General features: G+C 42.0%; 2 protein-coding genes across 2 annotated transcripts in view; one reads left to right on the top strand and one right to left on the bottom strand.

The window, feature by feature from the left end:
* ARG2 (arginase 2) overlaps window positions 1–3,010 on the top strand; it is a 20,993-nt gene extending 17,983 nt beyond the window's left edge. The window contains exons 6-8 of the mRNA XM_048307391.1: window positions 67–171; window positions 1,539–1,675; window positions 2,583–3,010. Of these exons, the coding sequence (XP_048163348.1) occupies window positions 67–171; window positions 1,539–1,675; window positions 2,583–2,788 (448 nt within the window). The 3' untranslated portion in view covers window positions 2,789–3,010. The remainder of the gene's footprint in view (window positions 1–66; window positions 172–1,538; window positions 1,676–2,582) is intronic.
* Window positions 2,904–15,483, bottom strand: VTI1B (vesicle transport through interaction with t-SNAREs 1B). The gene is made up of 6 exons (XM_048307394.1): window positions 15,342–15,483; window positions 10,874–10,932; window positions 7,824–8,015; window positions 6,316–6,489; window positions 4,305–4,366; window positions 2,904–3,279 (listed from the first exon to the last, which is right to left on the bottom strand). The coding sequence occupies exons 1-6, from the start codon at window positions 15,454–15,456 to the stop codon at window positions 3,183–3,185; spliced, it is 699 nt and encodes a 232-aa protein (XP_048163351.1). The 5' UTR covers window positions 15,457–15,483; the 3' UTR covers window positions 2,904–3,182.

Raw genomic sequence — 15,483 nt, 5'->3', positions numbered from 1 at the left:
TTCATAAGGGTTGCTAGATTTCAGCTTAAACCAGTAATGATTGTTTTAAATAAATTATTTTCACAGCTATATTTTGAAGAACTTTGAGATCCAGTATTTTTCCATGAGGGATATCGATCGCCTTGGAATTTGCAAAGTTATGGAAAGAACATTTGAACAACTGATGGGCAGGTAACAAACTATTATCTAATTTAAACTACTCTTGTTGAACGTCTACTTTCCTGAAATTTATTTAAGTGAAGGTCACTTGATGTAAGGCAGCCATACAGAACTGTGGCAGTGTCCAGTACATAGGAACGTCTCAGCACTGGAACCATCTCAGAGTTTGGCAGATGGCTATGAGACAGGTTATATGACTCACTACAGTTGTGGCTCTGTTTCATACTATTTGGTTCTGTTAAGTAATTCTGCATTTTCTGCAGTTTGACAAGATGTTTGAACCAACTCAGAGTGCAGGATACACATTATACTTTTAAACATACATACAGCAACTTGAATTGAGCTGTTGGTATGTGAGGTGGAAGCATTTGATGGCTTCCTCCTTGGACAGGGCTCACAAACAATGTCCTGATGGTGGCTGCTACTGCCACTGTAGCTGGTAAAGTTCACTTTAACCACTCCCTTACTGCAGTTCACTACTACCACCTTTGCTACTCTTGTTCAAGTTTGGGGAACCAGGTCAGGGAGCAAATCAGGTCTAGGACCTGGGAGAGGGTCAGTTAGAAAGGGTAACCTCTCACCACAGGTTAGAACCTGTGTTGCATGCTACTGTTTTCTGAAGGTGTGCTCACCCTTCCTAGCTGCAGCTGTGCCAAGTAAAGAAGATGGTAATCCAGATGCTTCTCCCTACTGAGCATCTGCAGTAAGTTGGAAGTACGCAGTCTCCCACTTAAATAATTCATGTGAGTGACAAGCAGTGTCCAGTTTATTAAGCTGTCATCAACTGGCAGATGATATAGTAAGTAACTAACATTTTAGGTTTGAGATTATCCTTAACTACTTCATCAACTAGGCTACATGGCAGGGTTTGGAGACAGCCTTTAAGTATTGACCTGAAAAATGCTCATCTTGATGAGCTGTCAGTGAAATCCTTGAGCTCAGTGCTTCCTCCATCCTAGCTGCCATGCACTTTAGTGTTTCAGCCTTCACCCTGGCTTTCTGTACAAAAGGAGAAAAGGCTGGATTGTATCAGACACTTTTCTACATCACTGCACTAAGATGACAAATACCAGTTGAGATGGTTTGAACTAAAGTATTTATCTTCAACCAAATCCTCACTGAATAGATGCTCAGTGAGGCTAGAAAGACAAACTTCTGTTTTCCCAGTGTGTACTGGGGAGAGTTTTGAGCTATGAGATGTTTCAGAGTCCAAAGATATTTAGAAGGAACTTTTTTTTTTTTTTTTTTTTTTTTTACTGCATATGAGACGTGGTTCAAGGAGCTTGATGCTACTTTGCTGATTAGCCTGGACAGTAAGAAATGCATGTGGAAAAAGTTTAAGGCTCTAAGATTGCTTTTCTTGTTTTATTCTGCCTCAGGAGACAGAGACCAATTCACCTGAGTTTTGACATTGATGCTTTTGATCCCTCACTGGCTCCAGCAACAGGGACTCCTGTTCTAGGTGGATTAACTTACAGAGAAGGCATGTACATCACAGAGGAAATACACAACACAGGTAGGAGCTGCCCAGCAGTATGGGGCTAAGCAAGGACAGGAGAAACTACACAGAGCTCATACTGGTTATGTTTTTTCTGTGTAAATAGATAGTAAGTGCAGTCAAAGCAAAGGTGCCTGCAAAGTCAATTTGACCTTCAGTAAGGGAAAAAGAAATCCTAAGGTTGGGCAATTCCCTTGGTATTGGAAGCAGCTTAACCATCAACAACTTCAACTTAGCAAAAGAAAATAAAATACACAGTATGTTAACAACTAATGTCAAAAACATGTAAAACTGTTCCCTAATCCTCAACACGTGAGGAGAGATGTTAAAATGGGCATCTGGAATACAAAAATGGGTGCAAACAATCTTAAATAGTTTGAAGTTCCATTCTAGGTTTCAAGGCTAACAAATCAAGCTTTCATAAAATATACTGCAGTTGATTCAATATATGAGGACTTTTCATCTTATTACCACTGAGTTTTTATTTAATATGTTTAAACAATATTATTTCTAGTAAAAGAAGGTTAAAAAAAATCCCAACCAGACAATAGTCAATAAATTCATGAATAGGATGGCAAAAGAATATGAGGTGAGACTGTTTTATATCCCCTCATTTTTGGACTGGGAGAAAAAAACATTCCTCTCATAAATGTGTATGGAACATCAAACGTTTTTACTGAACGCTGAAAGCATGAATGAGTGAGGTAGTGATGATGTAAGAAAGAACCAAATTAAAAACACGAATTTGCATCTGAGAACAATAACCTCATCCTTCACTTGAGAGCCAATCTTACTTGTCTAAGGGGTAGAGTAGGTCACAAACCCAAATACCAGACTTGCTGCAATGAATAAAAGGCTGCAAACAAAACTTTGCAAAAGACTGTACCCTTTGTCAGAGTAACAAAGCTGTAAATCATTTTCACAGGAATGCTTTCAGCTGTAGACATGGTTGAAGTCAATCCACTGCTCGGAGCTTCTCAAGAGGCAGTGAAAGCAACTGCTCACCTTGCAGTCGATGTGATAGCAACGTGCTTTGGGCAGACAAGGGAAGGAGCACACATCGCTTTTGATGAACTCCCAACACCCAGCTCTCCAGATGAATCTGACAGTGAAGAGCAAGTGAGGATTTAGGAACCCAAAGTGTTGGGTATATTGGACATTACAGAGCTCTGCTGAGGCACTTGAGTGGATAGATTGTCAACACTTGGCAAATACTGTTAACTTCTCAATTTTTAAATGAACTAGCTTTTCCATTGATCAGTGGCTACTTTATTACATACCAAGATTTATTCATTTAGTTAAGTATATACAAAATGAGACAATAAAATATTTATTACCTTCTTATTAATCTTACCAGGAGTTCAAGCCTGTTTCTTTTTACTCCCATACTCTGTCTTTCAAGTGTCAGTACAGTTTCAGTTGAATGTGCTGTCTCATGACTCAGTTCAACCCTCAGACAGTCAAAGGGAGCAGACAGCCCATCCTGTTCCTCATCAGTGGAAAAGTTCATCTTGGTCCTGAAGGTTCATTTCTTGCGAAAGAACTTGAAGTAGACTACACCTCCTAGGATGGCCAGTTCCAGGATGATGATAATTGACAGCAACAACTTATTAGTGGTTACTCTGGAGTTAAAAAACAAAAATCCAAGTTTGTTTTTATTTTCACCTTGTTTATGAAAGCAGATTGTAGATCCAGATCACCATCTTACCTTCCCAGTTTGAGCAAGACCACACTGTGCTTTTCAAATAGTTCTTAACAAGCAGAAAGGGCCAAACTCAGTAGTTCACTACTCATGTTTTCCTGGAAATTCTGTTTAAATCTCCTATTTTAGTTCTGTTCCTCTTCCCCTGTCCCACAGAAGGCAGATCATTGCTCTATACATGCCTACTCCTTCAGTTAAGCAAAGAGGAAAACAATACTTGAAGTCCTGTGCTAAAAAACCCTCATTGTGGTGCTTTTACTTGGAATTACATGGTTGAAGGAAAACTAAAATCTCAAAATAATCATGTACTTTTACTAGTGAAAACTAGACAGTTATCACAACTTCCTTTAGCAATGGGCATAAAGGAAGGGTTGTTAGGAGATAAGTACCTACTGGGAATACAATCTGTGAACTGAGTTTTTAAGGCTAATTAAACAATATAGCTAAACTGCAAATCCCCTTAAGAAGCCAAGGCTTTAGTCATCAAAACAGTGTAGGGTCAGGCTCAGACTGTCTCATGGGCCAGCCTAGGACTAACTGCTCTAGGGCTCCTGTGTGGGCTAAACAGATTTGTCTGTGTCATCAGGCATCTAACTCGCCCAGTGCTGCAGTAATTTATGGCCCAGCTTTTTCCAGCCTGAATGGGTTGCATCTGAAGGCACCATTAGCAATTCACTGTAACTTGCTTCTGTCCTCACCATGGTTGGGATGGTTAAAGACCCCACATCCTCCTGACTGAACAGCACACATTCAGTGGTGTTCAATGCCTGTATTCCATTAAGCAATTACCAGACAGGGAAACACACAAATTAGCATCTGCATGTGGGCACACATTCTGTTTATGCATTCCCTAAAACCTCCCTGCACTCCCAGCTGATACTCGCTTTTTCTCCACTACATCCAGAGGCACCAATACCACGGGCTGCTGTCAGTCACACCACTCACCTCCTGGACATGGAACGTAGAATCTTGCGACTTTTGCTCAAGTTCTCACTTGTATTCACCAACTGAAGAGAGACAGAAGTTACTTTTCAGTTAAACAAGCACACATCAACTCTGGGAAGATGCATGTGAAAGCAGCTGGTGTTGAAATGTAATTAATTACGGGACCAAGGATGACCATGTACTCTCAAAATTGAGAGACAACATTGTTTTCTACCCACAATACCAGCTGGAAGCATTGCCTCTTTTCTGAGGAGAAATTAAGACTTTTGTGTATACTTTCCCTTAGATACATACAAAGATACGCAATTTGAGACCACTTTCTGCCTCTTTAATTAATATACAAATATCAGAAAGTTGATATTAGCTTCTTTCATTAAATTTCATTTCATTATTCTACTTGTTAACACCAGAAGAAAGTCATACTGACGTGTTCACCCCAGTGCATATCAAACAGTTTGAAATGCTGCTCAAGTTCCAGCAAAGAAAGAACTGTGTTGCATTGACAAGTCTAAGTGACCCAGTGGGTACAAGATCTGAGCTGCTAGTGGATAATCCATTTCAGCTTTGTATTGCTTAGAAATGAACTGTCCAGTATACCCAGTCAACTATTAAGCATGTAATGAAGTGAGGTTAAAGACAACTAAAAAAGGTGTTGCTTCACAGACACAATTCATGATGCATGGCCACTGGTCTCCAGGTAAGATTTCACCATTAGAACTGAAGGGTAAGGCAGGTCACTTACATCAGACACCTGCCTGCACAATTCCTCTGTAGTTTAAAATACTGCCCTCAACTGCAAAACTGCTTGTATGTTACTTTGCACTGAGATGGACTGGACAAAGCTCGGAAGAAAACTATCGAGTCCATTCTAAGCTTAGTGGATTTCCAACCTTCACTATGAAAGAGCAAGAAAGAAGAAAGTCTGCTTCCAATTGGAATGTGTGGTTCACACAATTCCCCAATTCTTTGCCTAAGAGGCTCACAACAGAAGTCACAGACACAGTTTAGTGATGTACACAGCAGTGATGGGTTAATGGACTGAATGATCTTTGAGGCCTTTTCCAACCTAAACAATTCTATGCTTCTATGAACGATCTGTTGAGAGACTGTGACACCTGAAGGACTGTCATACTTTTTATTAGATAAAAGGACAAAAACTATACCTACAAATCTTAAGATCAATTTCCTTTCCTGCTTTCTAACCCAAATTTGGGAACAGGACAAATCAAATTCTGACTGAAATCACGGAACTACTTACGTGAAAAAGCTACAGGCTTTGTTGCAATCAGTAGAGAGAACTCCCAAGAGCAGGGGTATGCCTTTTGTTTTGGCTGAGTGTACTTATTTGCCAAACTCAAGTGTCCCCTGAAGTCATTCACCTAAAAGCTTTATACTCATGATCCCTTGCACACACACACACACACACACTCCCATCAGTTTGTTACTTCAAAAATCAAATTGTCAGTTTTGCATATGTGTGTACACAAAACAAGTGAACTAGTTTTTGAAGCTTTCACAGTAGAAGCAGAGCTTCTTGAACCAAGGATGAGGAACAGACATCTTGTCTGACAACATTTTCTCCCTCCCTGCAAATATTGGAAAGCTAGTAATTAATTACTCTTCTACTAAAATTAATTTCATTACAAAAGCTTGCTAACTGCTTCCAAAATCTCAACTTTTACTAGTAATCTAATGACGGGCAACTCCTTAGCAATTTTCTAATCTGTAACATTTTTAGTAATGCTGTTTTTTCTAGCAGGTCTGTAGGTCTAATCTCCACTCTTGCACAGACACAGCAGCAGACATTTGACCACCATGCTTTCGACCCTTCTGCAGTAATTATTTTCCTTTTATGAGAACAGTATAGAAATGTGGCAGCCTGGATTTGGTCTGTAGAAATATCCAATCGGATTATGATGCCTAGGGAGGTCCCTGGGAATAACTACTGACATACAGTTCCCACTAAAATAACATCAGATTGTTTCAAAGCAATGCCCAGTTTCCTGCTTACCCTGCTCTTGGTGCGTTCCAGTTGCTCCCGCTGCTCCCCAAGTTCTTCAATTATATCTGTGCCAATCTGATCAGTCTCAGCAGCAATTCGGTGCGAGCGCTCGATGCTCTCGCTGGCTCGGTTCAGACTGTCTGTGCCCTGGAGAAGCAGCACCCTCTGTGACTGCAGATTAGTCTGAAAAATAATGTATGCTTAACTATTAAGCACAAAGACAGAAGTATTAGGCTTCTGACATATTAAAAAGTTAGAATGTGACTCCATAGGCCATCCATTTCTATTAGCTGTACATACTTCTTATGTGAACTGATGCAGCCAAGTTAATTTCAGCTGAGCCTTGTTTACCTTTTAAGATTATGGTCAAATCTGGTTAAATCTCAAAAAAGTATACAGCACTAAAGAGTTAAACAGTTCTAAAAAACTGTCTTTGTAACACTTTACTTTTCCATCAAAGAACATTTACATGAAAATAGTATCTTTCTTTTCCAGATGCTAACTTTTACTCTCATTCACATCTAAAGTCAGCCTTATTTGTGACTCCACAGTTGGTTGCTAGGGAGATCATTAAGAGTTTACAGTCAAAAGGATTAGGAACAAACAGCACTAACAGATGGACTGCTAAGTAACAAAGATCCTCTTTTCATGCCAGTAGCCTGGGCTAGAGGATAAGGAATGTTTGCTGACCTTGGGGTCAGAAAGTAGCTCAAAATGAAGTGTTTTCTTAAGCTTCAGAAAGTCTAATCTATCATCCTGCTCTCAGGTTTTAGAGTAATCAGTCAAGAGGAATCAAATGCAAAAATTTCCCAAGCTACAGCAGAAGGAAACACTAAGCAAAGAGCCTCCCTCAAACCTTCCTTATCTAAGGCAGAAAAATGAAAAGCCCCCCTCTGTGAACTTTCTGTAGAGATGACAGCACTTTGAAGACAAGGAGATTCAGCCACACTAGCTCAGATATCTCTAAGCCTATCTGGTAAACAAGAAATTGGTGTACTTTTTGCATTGTAGCAGCAGAACCATAGTGAAAAAAAGTGCTAGAGGATAAATTCTTATATTTTCTTGAAATTATTTACACTAAGATCGCTTAAAAGATAATTCTACCGAAGAACCTACACAATGCATGATTCACACTTTGCTAGTTTTGGAGATTAGAACTAGGTAAGTTAACCTTTTTTTTCATTTAGGAGCATCACTTTTGTGTTTTTACTTCTGTAGGGGAATGATTAAATGAAGAGTTTTGCTACAGAATGTTGTGCAACTTACTAACTGCATGGCTTTCAAGGAGTTCCATTTTGATTACATTCCTATCTTTGTTTTACAACAGAAAAGCTCTCCTCTGAGTTCCAGATGTTCTTTCTACTCCATGAGATATTCATGTTACATGCAGAAAGATATACAAGGAGTTAGAAAGCACAGAGGTGGTTTAAAAGTAGAAACACTGTAAACAATGCATCTGCAATACTGCTTTTAAACAATCACAGCAAAGTTAAATAAAATTTACATCTAATCCTCACACTCTGTTCATTTTCTGTGGCAAAGATTCCATATTTTGTATCGCCTTGGTTTCCACGGCCCAATCCCAAATCTGTGCTTCTCATCTCTCTCTGGAACATGGACAGGTCTCTTCTGTATGCTCGTATTTTGCTCATCATTTGGTTGCGGAAAGGCACAGGAGCGAACTTCAGTTCTTCCTCCATCTCCCGCAGCTTTAACAAAAGAAAGCATGTTTATTCTTTAAGGCACCAAATCTATTCTTAGCAGCAGCCATACTCAAAACTCAGCACCAGATGAAGGGATTCACATGTTTGTATGGGACTGGCTGAGTGGGATAGCCCCAAACCCCACACCTCATCTACTATTGAGTACACCACATTACCCAATGCTGTTGAGCCCACATGGATTTTTCAGATACACAATGCCTCAATAAAAACAAAATTCCCAAGCTTGATTTTTTTTCCCTGAAACACCACTCTAAATGTCCAAATTTGCAATTCTCACTTTCTTTTAGTTTAAGCATTTATAGGATGGGTATCAGCTTTCTATCATATCTGTGCAACAGAGACAAAATCATAGGATGGTTTGGGTTAGAAGAGACCTTAAAGACCACCTTCTTCTAACACCTCTGCCATGGGCAAGGACACCTTCCACTAGACCAGGTTGCTCAGTGCCACATCTAACTTGTCCTTGAACACTTCCAGGGATGGGGCATCCACAGCTTCCCTGGCAACCTGTGCCAGTGCCTCACCAACCTCACAGTAGAGTTTCTTCCTAATACCCAATCTAAATGGACCCTTTGTCATCAGCCCTGGTCCTGTCACTACACGCCCTTGTTCAAAGTCCCTCTCCAGCTTTCTTACACCCCCTTTTGGTACTGAAAGGCTGCAAAAAGGTCACCCCAAAGCCTCCTCTTCCACAGGCTGAGCAATCCCAATTGTCTCAGTCTTTCCTCATATGAGAGGTGCTCCATTCCCTCTAATCTTGGTGCCCCTCCCCTGGGCTCACTCTGCCAGGTCCATGTCCTTCCTGTGCTGGGACCCCAGAGCTGGATGCAGCACTGCAGGTGGGGTCTCACCAGAGCAGAGCAGAGGGGCAGAATCCCCTCCCTCTCCCTGCTGCCCACGCTGCTCTGGATGCAGCCCAGGACACCATTGGCTCTCTGGGCTGGGAGTGCACACGGCTGGGTCATGTCCAGCCTCTCACCCACTGGCACCCACAAGTCCTTCTGAGCAGGGCTGCTCTCGATGTGTTCATCCCCAGCCTGTGTTGGAACCAGGGGTTACCCTGAACCAGTCAAAGGACCTTGCACTTGGTCTTTTTAAACCTCATGAGATTCCCATGGCATACTTCTTGAGCTTGTCCAGGTCCCTCTGGATGGCCTCCCATCCTTCAGGTGTGGCAACTGCACCCTCAGCTGGGTGTTATCTGCAAACCTGCTGAGGGTGCACTCGATCCCACTATGTCATTAATGAAGATATTAAATAACCCTGGTCCCAGTATGGACCCCAAGGGACGCTGCTTGTCCCTGATGTCTGTCAGGACTCTGAGCTGTTGACCACCACCCCCTGGCTGTGACCATCCAACCAATTCCTTATCCACCTAACGGTCCACCCATCAAGGCCATGTCTCTGCAGTTCAGAGAGAAGGATGCTGGGGAGGACCATGTCAAAGGCTGTACAGAAGCCCAGATAAATGACGCTTGCGCCCTTCCCTTGTGCACTGGAGTTACTCCATCACAGAAGGCCACTGGGTTGGTCAGGCAGGACTTGTCCTTGTTGAAGCTGTGCTGGCTTTCCCAAACCTTCCCTCCCTGTCCTTCATGTGCCTTAGCTATCTTCCAGGAGGATCTGTTCCATGACCTTCCCAGGCACAGAGGTGAGGCTGACAGGTCAGTAATTCCCAGGGTCCTTCTTTCTACCTTTTTAAAGATGGATACAGTGTTTTCCCTTTTCCAGTCACCTGGGACTTCACCTGACTGTTATGACTTGTTCAAATGCCATGGACAGTGGCTTAGCAGCTACATCAGCCAGTTCCCTCAAGACTCTGGGATGCATCTCATCAGGTCCCACAGACTTATGTATGTTCAGGTTTCTCATGTGGTCATGAACCTGGTCATCCCCTAAAGGAAGGAATTTGCTCCCACAGTCCTCGCATGGCAGTCCACTCACTCAAGAGATGTGGGAAGAGAGGTTACCATGGAAGATTGAGGTAAACAAGTTGTTGAGTACTTCAGCCTTCTCCTCATTCAGATCTGTTGCACAGGTAGGCACACCACTAAATCCACACTCTGAACATCCAGGCTTGGCAACTGGAGTTACAATTTGCAAGCCCTGAGATTCTGAATGCATGAATCTTCACATCACCTTCTAGTGACAGTTGTAACAAATTCACAATGTGTAAAGCTGTATGCCAACATGAGCTCTCTCACAGTATGAGCTCACAATTCCCATACATCACCTAGAGATACCTGTCAATAAACCCCAGTAAAGTAGGGGAATAAACCACCATGTTCAGCTGTGACTAAAAAACAACCTAACCAATTGCACATTGAAATATGAAAAGAATGCTCAATCCATAATGTCTTGTTTTAAAAGACAAGTCACATGGCTTTTTTGGTACTGTTCCTTATCACCTGCTGTCCAGGAAGCCTATACCACATTACAGAAAGATCAGACAGGCTAAGACCAACATGAAAAAAGACAGTAGGACGATAAAAAAACCCCAAGCAGCAGATTCTCTACATGCCTGCCCTAAAACCTCTAACAATTTTAATTGCACCTCCACCACTCTACTTTTTTCAACAAAGTGAAGGCAGTATCAAAACTAAGCACTCAAAACCCCCTCAAAACACACATAAGAGTATTTGTCTATATTTATGTATTTATACAAGTATACTCAACAGTCTTGACAAACACAGACACACCTATCAGATTAGTTATCAAACAGTAACAAAATGAAACACCTGCCTGCCAGAATAGGATTCATAGAAAAGTAACATTTGTTAGTACTGTCCTTTTTAAGGCAGCAGTATTTCAACCATCAGGAAGGGTGGAAGCCTCACACTCACCGTCTCATTAGCTTCACGCTGCTTCTCATCAAATTCTCGAACCAGTTTTTTCTTCTCCTCTGAAAAAGTAAAAGCAGTATGTCAGATAATCTACAGAGAAATGACAACAGAACTCCAACTCAATCCATTAAAAACAAGGAAGCTGCCACAGACTGCTGGTTGCAGAACACCGTGTCAAAATTTATCTCCAATGGGAACAGCTTGTTCTTATGACAACTTTTCAGAAGGGAGTGGGGCAAGAGAGCAGAAACCATTCTTCCAAATGCTAAACACTGCCAAGAAGTAAATAGACAAAAGAAGTAATTTTTCAAGTATTTTTCTGACCTACTGTCCTTCAGTGTCCACTGACAGAATTGCATGGTGAAAAACATTTAGTGTGGAAGAACAGCAAAGAAGACGCATTGGTAAACAGCTCATAATTTTTTTTTTTTTTTTCAAACACTTGGCAAGATTACTGAAATTGAAACTATAGTTTGGATTTGAACAGAACATCAGGTCCATCTACATTTTCAAGTGAGCCCTGAAGTTCCTGGTAGATCTGGCAGTACGCATTCCTGTGGTCATAAAGGAGTTAAGTACACGGGATAAGCGTTATCCAGAGTTCTCTGAGATAAAAGATGCCACCAAGGTATCACCTCAGGTTCACAGACTAAAGCCCAAATGCTTCCCTCTTCTGGAACGACATGAGTTCTTTGAATCAGCCAACAACACCAGACACTTCAGTTATTTGAGACAGTCATTTCCCCAGATCTGTGTACCTATGGCTTTGGAGACCAAAGAATGGGTTTCACTGCTGTTACTCTATTTTTAAACAAAACCTTAAGGCATTTATTTTTCATGTGTTAAAAACTATATCTCTCTAACATCCACCATTGATAGAAGTCTAAATTTGAAACTTTCCTTGTCTCAACTGAGCAAAAAAAAAGCACTGATGATGTACACTAGAGGACTGTTGTGGAGTACTGCAAACAAAAACAAATTCTATCAGAAATCTGATAAATATGCACCTAGCCTAATTCATCTCTCTCAAAAGAGTATAATTCAGTCTTTAATAAAATTCTGGGCATCAGAAAATGTAGATTGTCATCTTGGTAAAACTCCTCCACTTTGATTAAAGACAAAATTACATACAACATTATAAAAATGTCATTACAGTAAAAAAACTCACTTGATAATGCCTTTTGGTAAGCACAGTCCTCTGTAAAAGAAGTAGCTTTTAACCACTGAGGTCTCAACAGAAAATAGGAAAAAATCTGAAGTGTTCAAAAGCTTGGTATATAGCTCCTCTTACATACACAACATGCCTAAGATGTAGGCTTTCCTTCTCAGTTCAAATTCAGATTAAGCCCAGAAGTCGAACTGTAGAGAACTTAAGACAGAACTAAAACCCATCATCTAAGTAGTAGCTGTGGTCTCACGTAGCACATGGAATTATTACAGACTAAGCTACATCATGACTGTTAACATATTACACATCAGCTGGTACCAGGAAATGCAATTTCACATCCCAATTCATTCAGGAGGAAATGCTGACTTACGAGGTTCCTAAATACACTCTCCTCAACTTCCTCCATGATTTGCTACCATATACAGTTGTGCTGATGCCATTGTTTGTGTTGCTGGGTGAAATCATGGACATGAACCGTGGAAAAACAGCCTCTGGAAGTCAGTAATTTGTTTCATACAGGTCATTTCACTATCTGATTCAAGCAGTGCCCTCTTAAACCCACTGCTGTCTCAAACTCATGGAAACCCATCACAGATCTGGAAAAGCAGCATTTCCCTGCTTTGTTTCCCCTGTGTGGACTAAGAAGATGCTGCACTTATAAGCATGCAGCCAAAGAAATGCCAGCTTCCAAAAGGCATAGAATCATGCAATGGTTTAGGTAAGCCAAGCAGCAGCAGCTTGAGACCTTTCTGTCTACAGGCCAACAAGAAATCCAGCAATGTGGCTTGAAAACGTTCTACTGGATCTGTCCAGTATCCAGAAATGCCAAAATACACTGAGCAGTTCAGCTGGCGTCGCTCTGCACTGAACGCGCCGCAAAGCACATGGACAGAAGTTCCAAAATGCAGCAGAGGTGCCTGCGCCAGGGCAGCACTACCCACATGCTCATCCACATCTGACTGACTTATTTCCAATCAGTGAGAAAGAGATTCAGTTGGAAAGTACAGCTGAATTCATTTAGAGGAAAATACATGATTTGAAACTTATCCAGGCTGTTTCCCCTTCTTACAATTTGGAAGGGGAAAAAAAGAGTGTTTCTAAAGTTAGGGATCTGTCATCTTGTTTATATAGAGTGAAACAGCATTTCCAAACCTCTGCCCCTCAAAGATGTCCCAAGGACTACAGATTCTGTGTTGCTTTTGGAGCACATAAATCATCTTAGAAGAGTATTCCAAGGTATATTTTATCACCTCCTGAACATTTCAGGATCAGATTACTCAACAAATAAAGATATACTCCCCTCCTCATAAGTACAAGAAGGAAATAAAGCACATTAAGAGAATGGAATGACTCTACCAGATAGACAAATTCCTAAATCTTAAACTCTCTTAGAAACACTTTCAAACAAATACTACCATGACTTTTGCAGCAAAAAAAACAAAGAACAGAACAGTTGTATTAAAATTTCTTAGCATGTCTGAAATTCAGTTTGTAATTATCTGCAATCTGTTGAAAAAATCCCAAGTATTGCAAAAACGATTGCCTGTAAATACTCCCTTTAAGCCCATGGCTCAGAATTCATTACTCATGACTACCCCAGTTTCAAGGAGACATGACAGTTTTACTTCACCAAGAAACTGATCATGCTCATTTCTATAGGAAAATAAGGATTTCTACCAGAAAGGATATTGCTTATTTTATGCTTTTTATCCTTGTTGACCACTAGTGGAATTAAGTCAGGTTTGCAAGTTGTCATTTGTGGGTTTCAACACCTTTCTTGTACCAAACTTGCTGGAAATGCAGATGACAAGGACTGTGACCCTGAATTTAACTCATTATTAAACAGAAATCCAGGTAAGAAATGGGAGGTTAAGCTTTTCATACTCTGTGTTATCTAGCACAGACTGGTATACTCTGAACAAACTGTTTTTATGATTTTACACAAAACTGATCAATTGTGGGAGAATGACACTATGGCAGAACATGGCTGACAGCCCTGGCCCATCACTGGGGTACAAAACCTGAGCTGAGCTACAGCAGCTCATGACAGTCGTGGATTACGTTTCTCATAGGAAACAACAATGACATTGGCAAAATTCTCCGTGTCAGATTGTTTCCCTTCCTGGTTCTCAGAACACTGCCAAGTATCAAGGACAGAAGCACAAATCCTTACAGAGGAGTGTTCTGTCAGAGCATTTTACCCACTGGTGTGGTATAAAGAATACCAGTAAAATCAGGTTGTGCTTCTAATACAACTTAGTGTGGCTAGATAGATAGGTTTTCTCTATTTTGTGAGTACACAGTGCACAAAGCATGCTTTTAAAACAGTCATTTAAAATACAAACCTTCTCCAACAAACCCACAGATGCTTCTGGGCAGTTCTGACAATAAAAACTGCTTTTAATTCTGCCAGTGAGGTTTTAAATGTGAATCCAACATACACAAATTTTAAAAAGGGGGGGAAAACCCCAAAGCACAGCATGTGTTACAGAACCACAGAATCAGTTAGGCTGGAAAAGACCTCTGCAGTCATCGAGTCCAATCTATGACCTTACACCACCTTGTCAACTAGACCATGGCACTGAGTGCTACCTCCAGTCCTTCCTTAAACACCTCCATGGAGGCAGACTCCACCACCTCCCTGGGCAGCTCATTCCAACGTCAAATCACCCCTTCTGTGAAGAAATTCTTCCTAATGACCAACTTTAATCTCCCCTGGTGCAGCTGAAGACTGTGTCCTCTTGTCCTGTCACTGGCTGCTAGGGAGAAGACGCCGACCCCAACCTGGCTGCAGCCTCCTTTCAGGTAGCTGTGAAAAGTGAGAAGGTCACCCCGAGCCTCCTGTCCTCCAAGCTAAACTCCAGTTCAAAAAGAAACAGCATGAAATAACACCCAAATAACAACTCCTCCTCAGAGACTGGTGCTCTGAGCCGAGCACAGCAGTGCTTGCCTATGGAGCTGAAATTTACCAGAGCAGAAGAGCTCCAGGGGAGTGAAGCTACACACCTGCAAAGCCACCAGGACATAGCAGCAGCTGAAAATAACACACAGCAAAGCCACCTTCCAGCAGATGCCTAGCGCAAGCGACGTCCCGAATCCCCACAACTGCAAAGCGCCCCACAAACCGGGTGTCCTGAGCGGACACTGCCCTCCCGGCTGCTCAAACACACGCCTGTCTAATGAGAAGCACCCGAACACTCCTGACACGGCCCCGCAGCCGGCGGGGTAGCTCCGGCCGGCGGGACCGCGGCCCCGCCCATGCCCTCCCCCCGGCCCCAAGAGACGTCCGCCCCGCCTCACCGGCCGCGCTACCCCGCAGCCGCTCGGGGACGCCCCGCAGGTGTCCGTGCAGGCCGCGGAAGATCTCGTGCAGCCGCTCCAGGTGCTCCGAAGACGCGGACCCGCGGCCCGCCATGGCCCCACAACCCCCGCGCCCTCGGCC

Source organism: Corvus hawaiiensis, chromosome 6 (genome assembly GCF_020740725.1).
Source record: "Corvus hawaiiensis isolate bCorHaw1 chromosome 6, bCorHaw1.pri.cur, whole genome shotgun sequence".
NCBI classification, from domain to species: domain Eukaryota; kingdom Metazoa; phylum Chordata; class Aves; order Passeriformes; family Corvidae; genus Corvus; species Corvus hawaiiensis.
This window is presented reverse-complemented; position numbering and strand designations above follow the sequence as displayed.

Coding starts and splice junctions, on each gene's coding strand:
- VTI1B (XM_048307394.1), bottom strand. CDS start 15,456: ATGGCGGGCCGCGGGTCCGCGTCTTCGGAGCACCTGGAGCGGCTGCAC. Junction 10,933..15,341: donor GCTGCGGGGTAGCGCGGCCG/GTGAGGCGGGGC, acceptor TTACTTTTTCAG/AGGAGAAGAAAAAACTGGTT. Junction 4,367..6,315: donor TGGAACGCACCAAGAGCAGG/GTAAGCAGGAAA, acceptor GTCTCTCTTCAG/TTGGTGAATACAAGTGAGAA.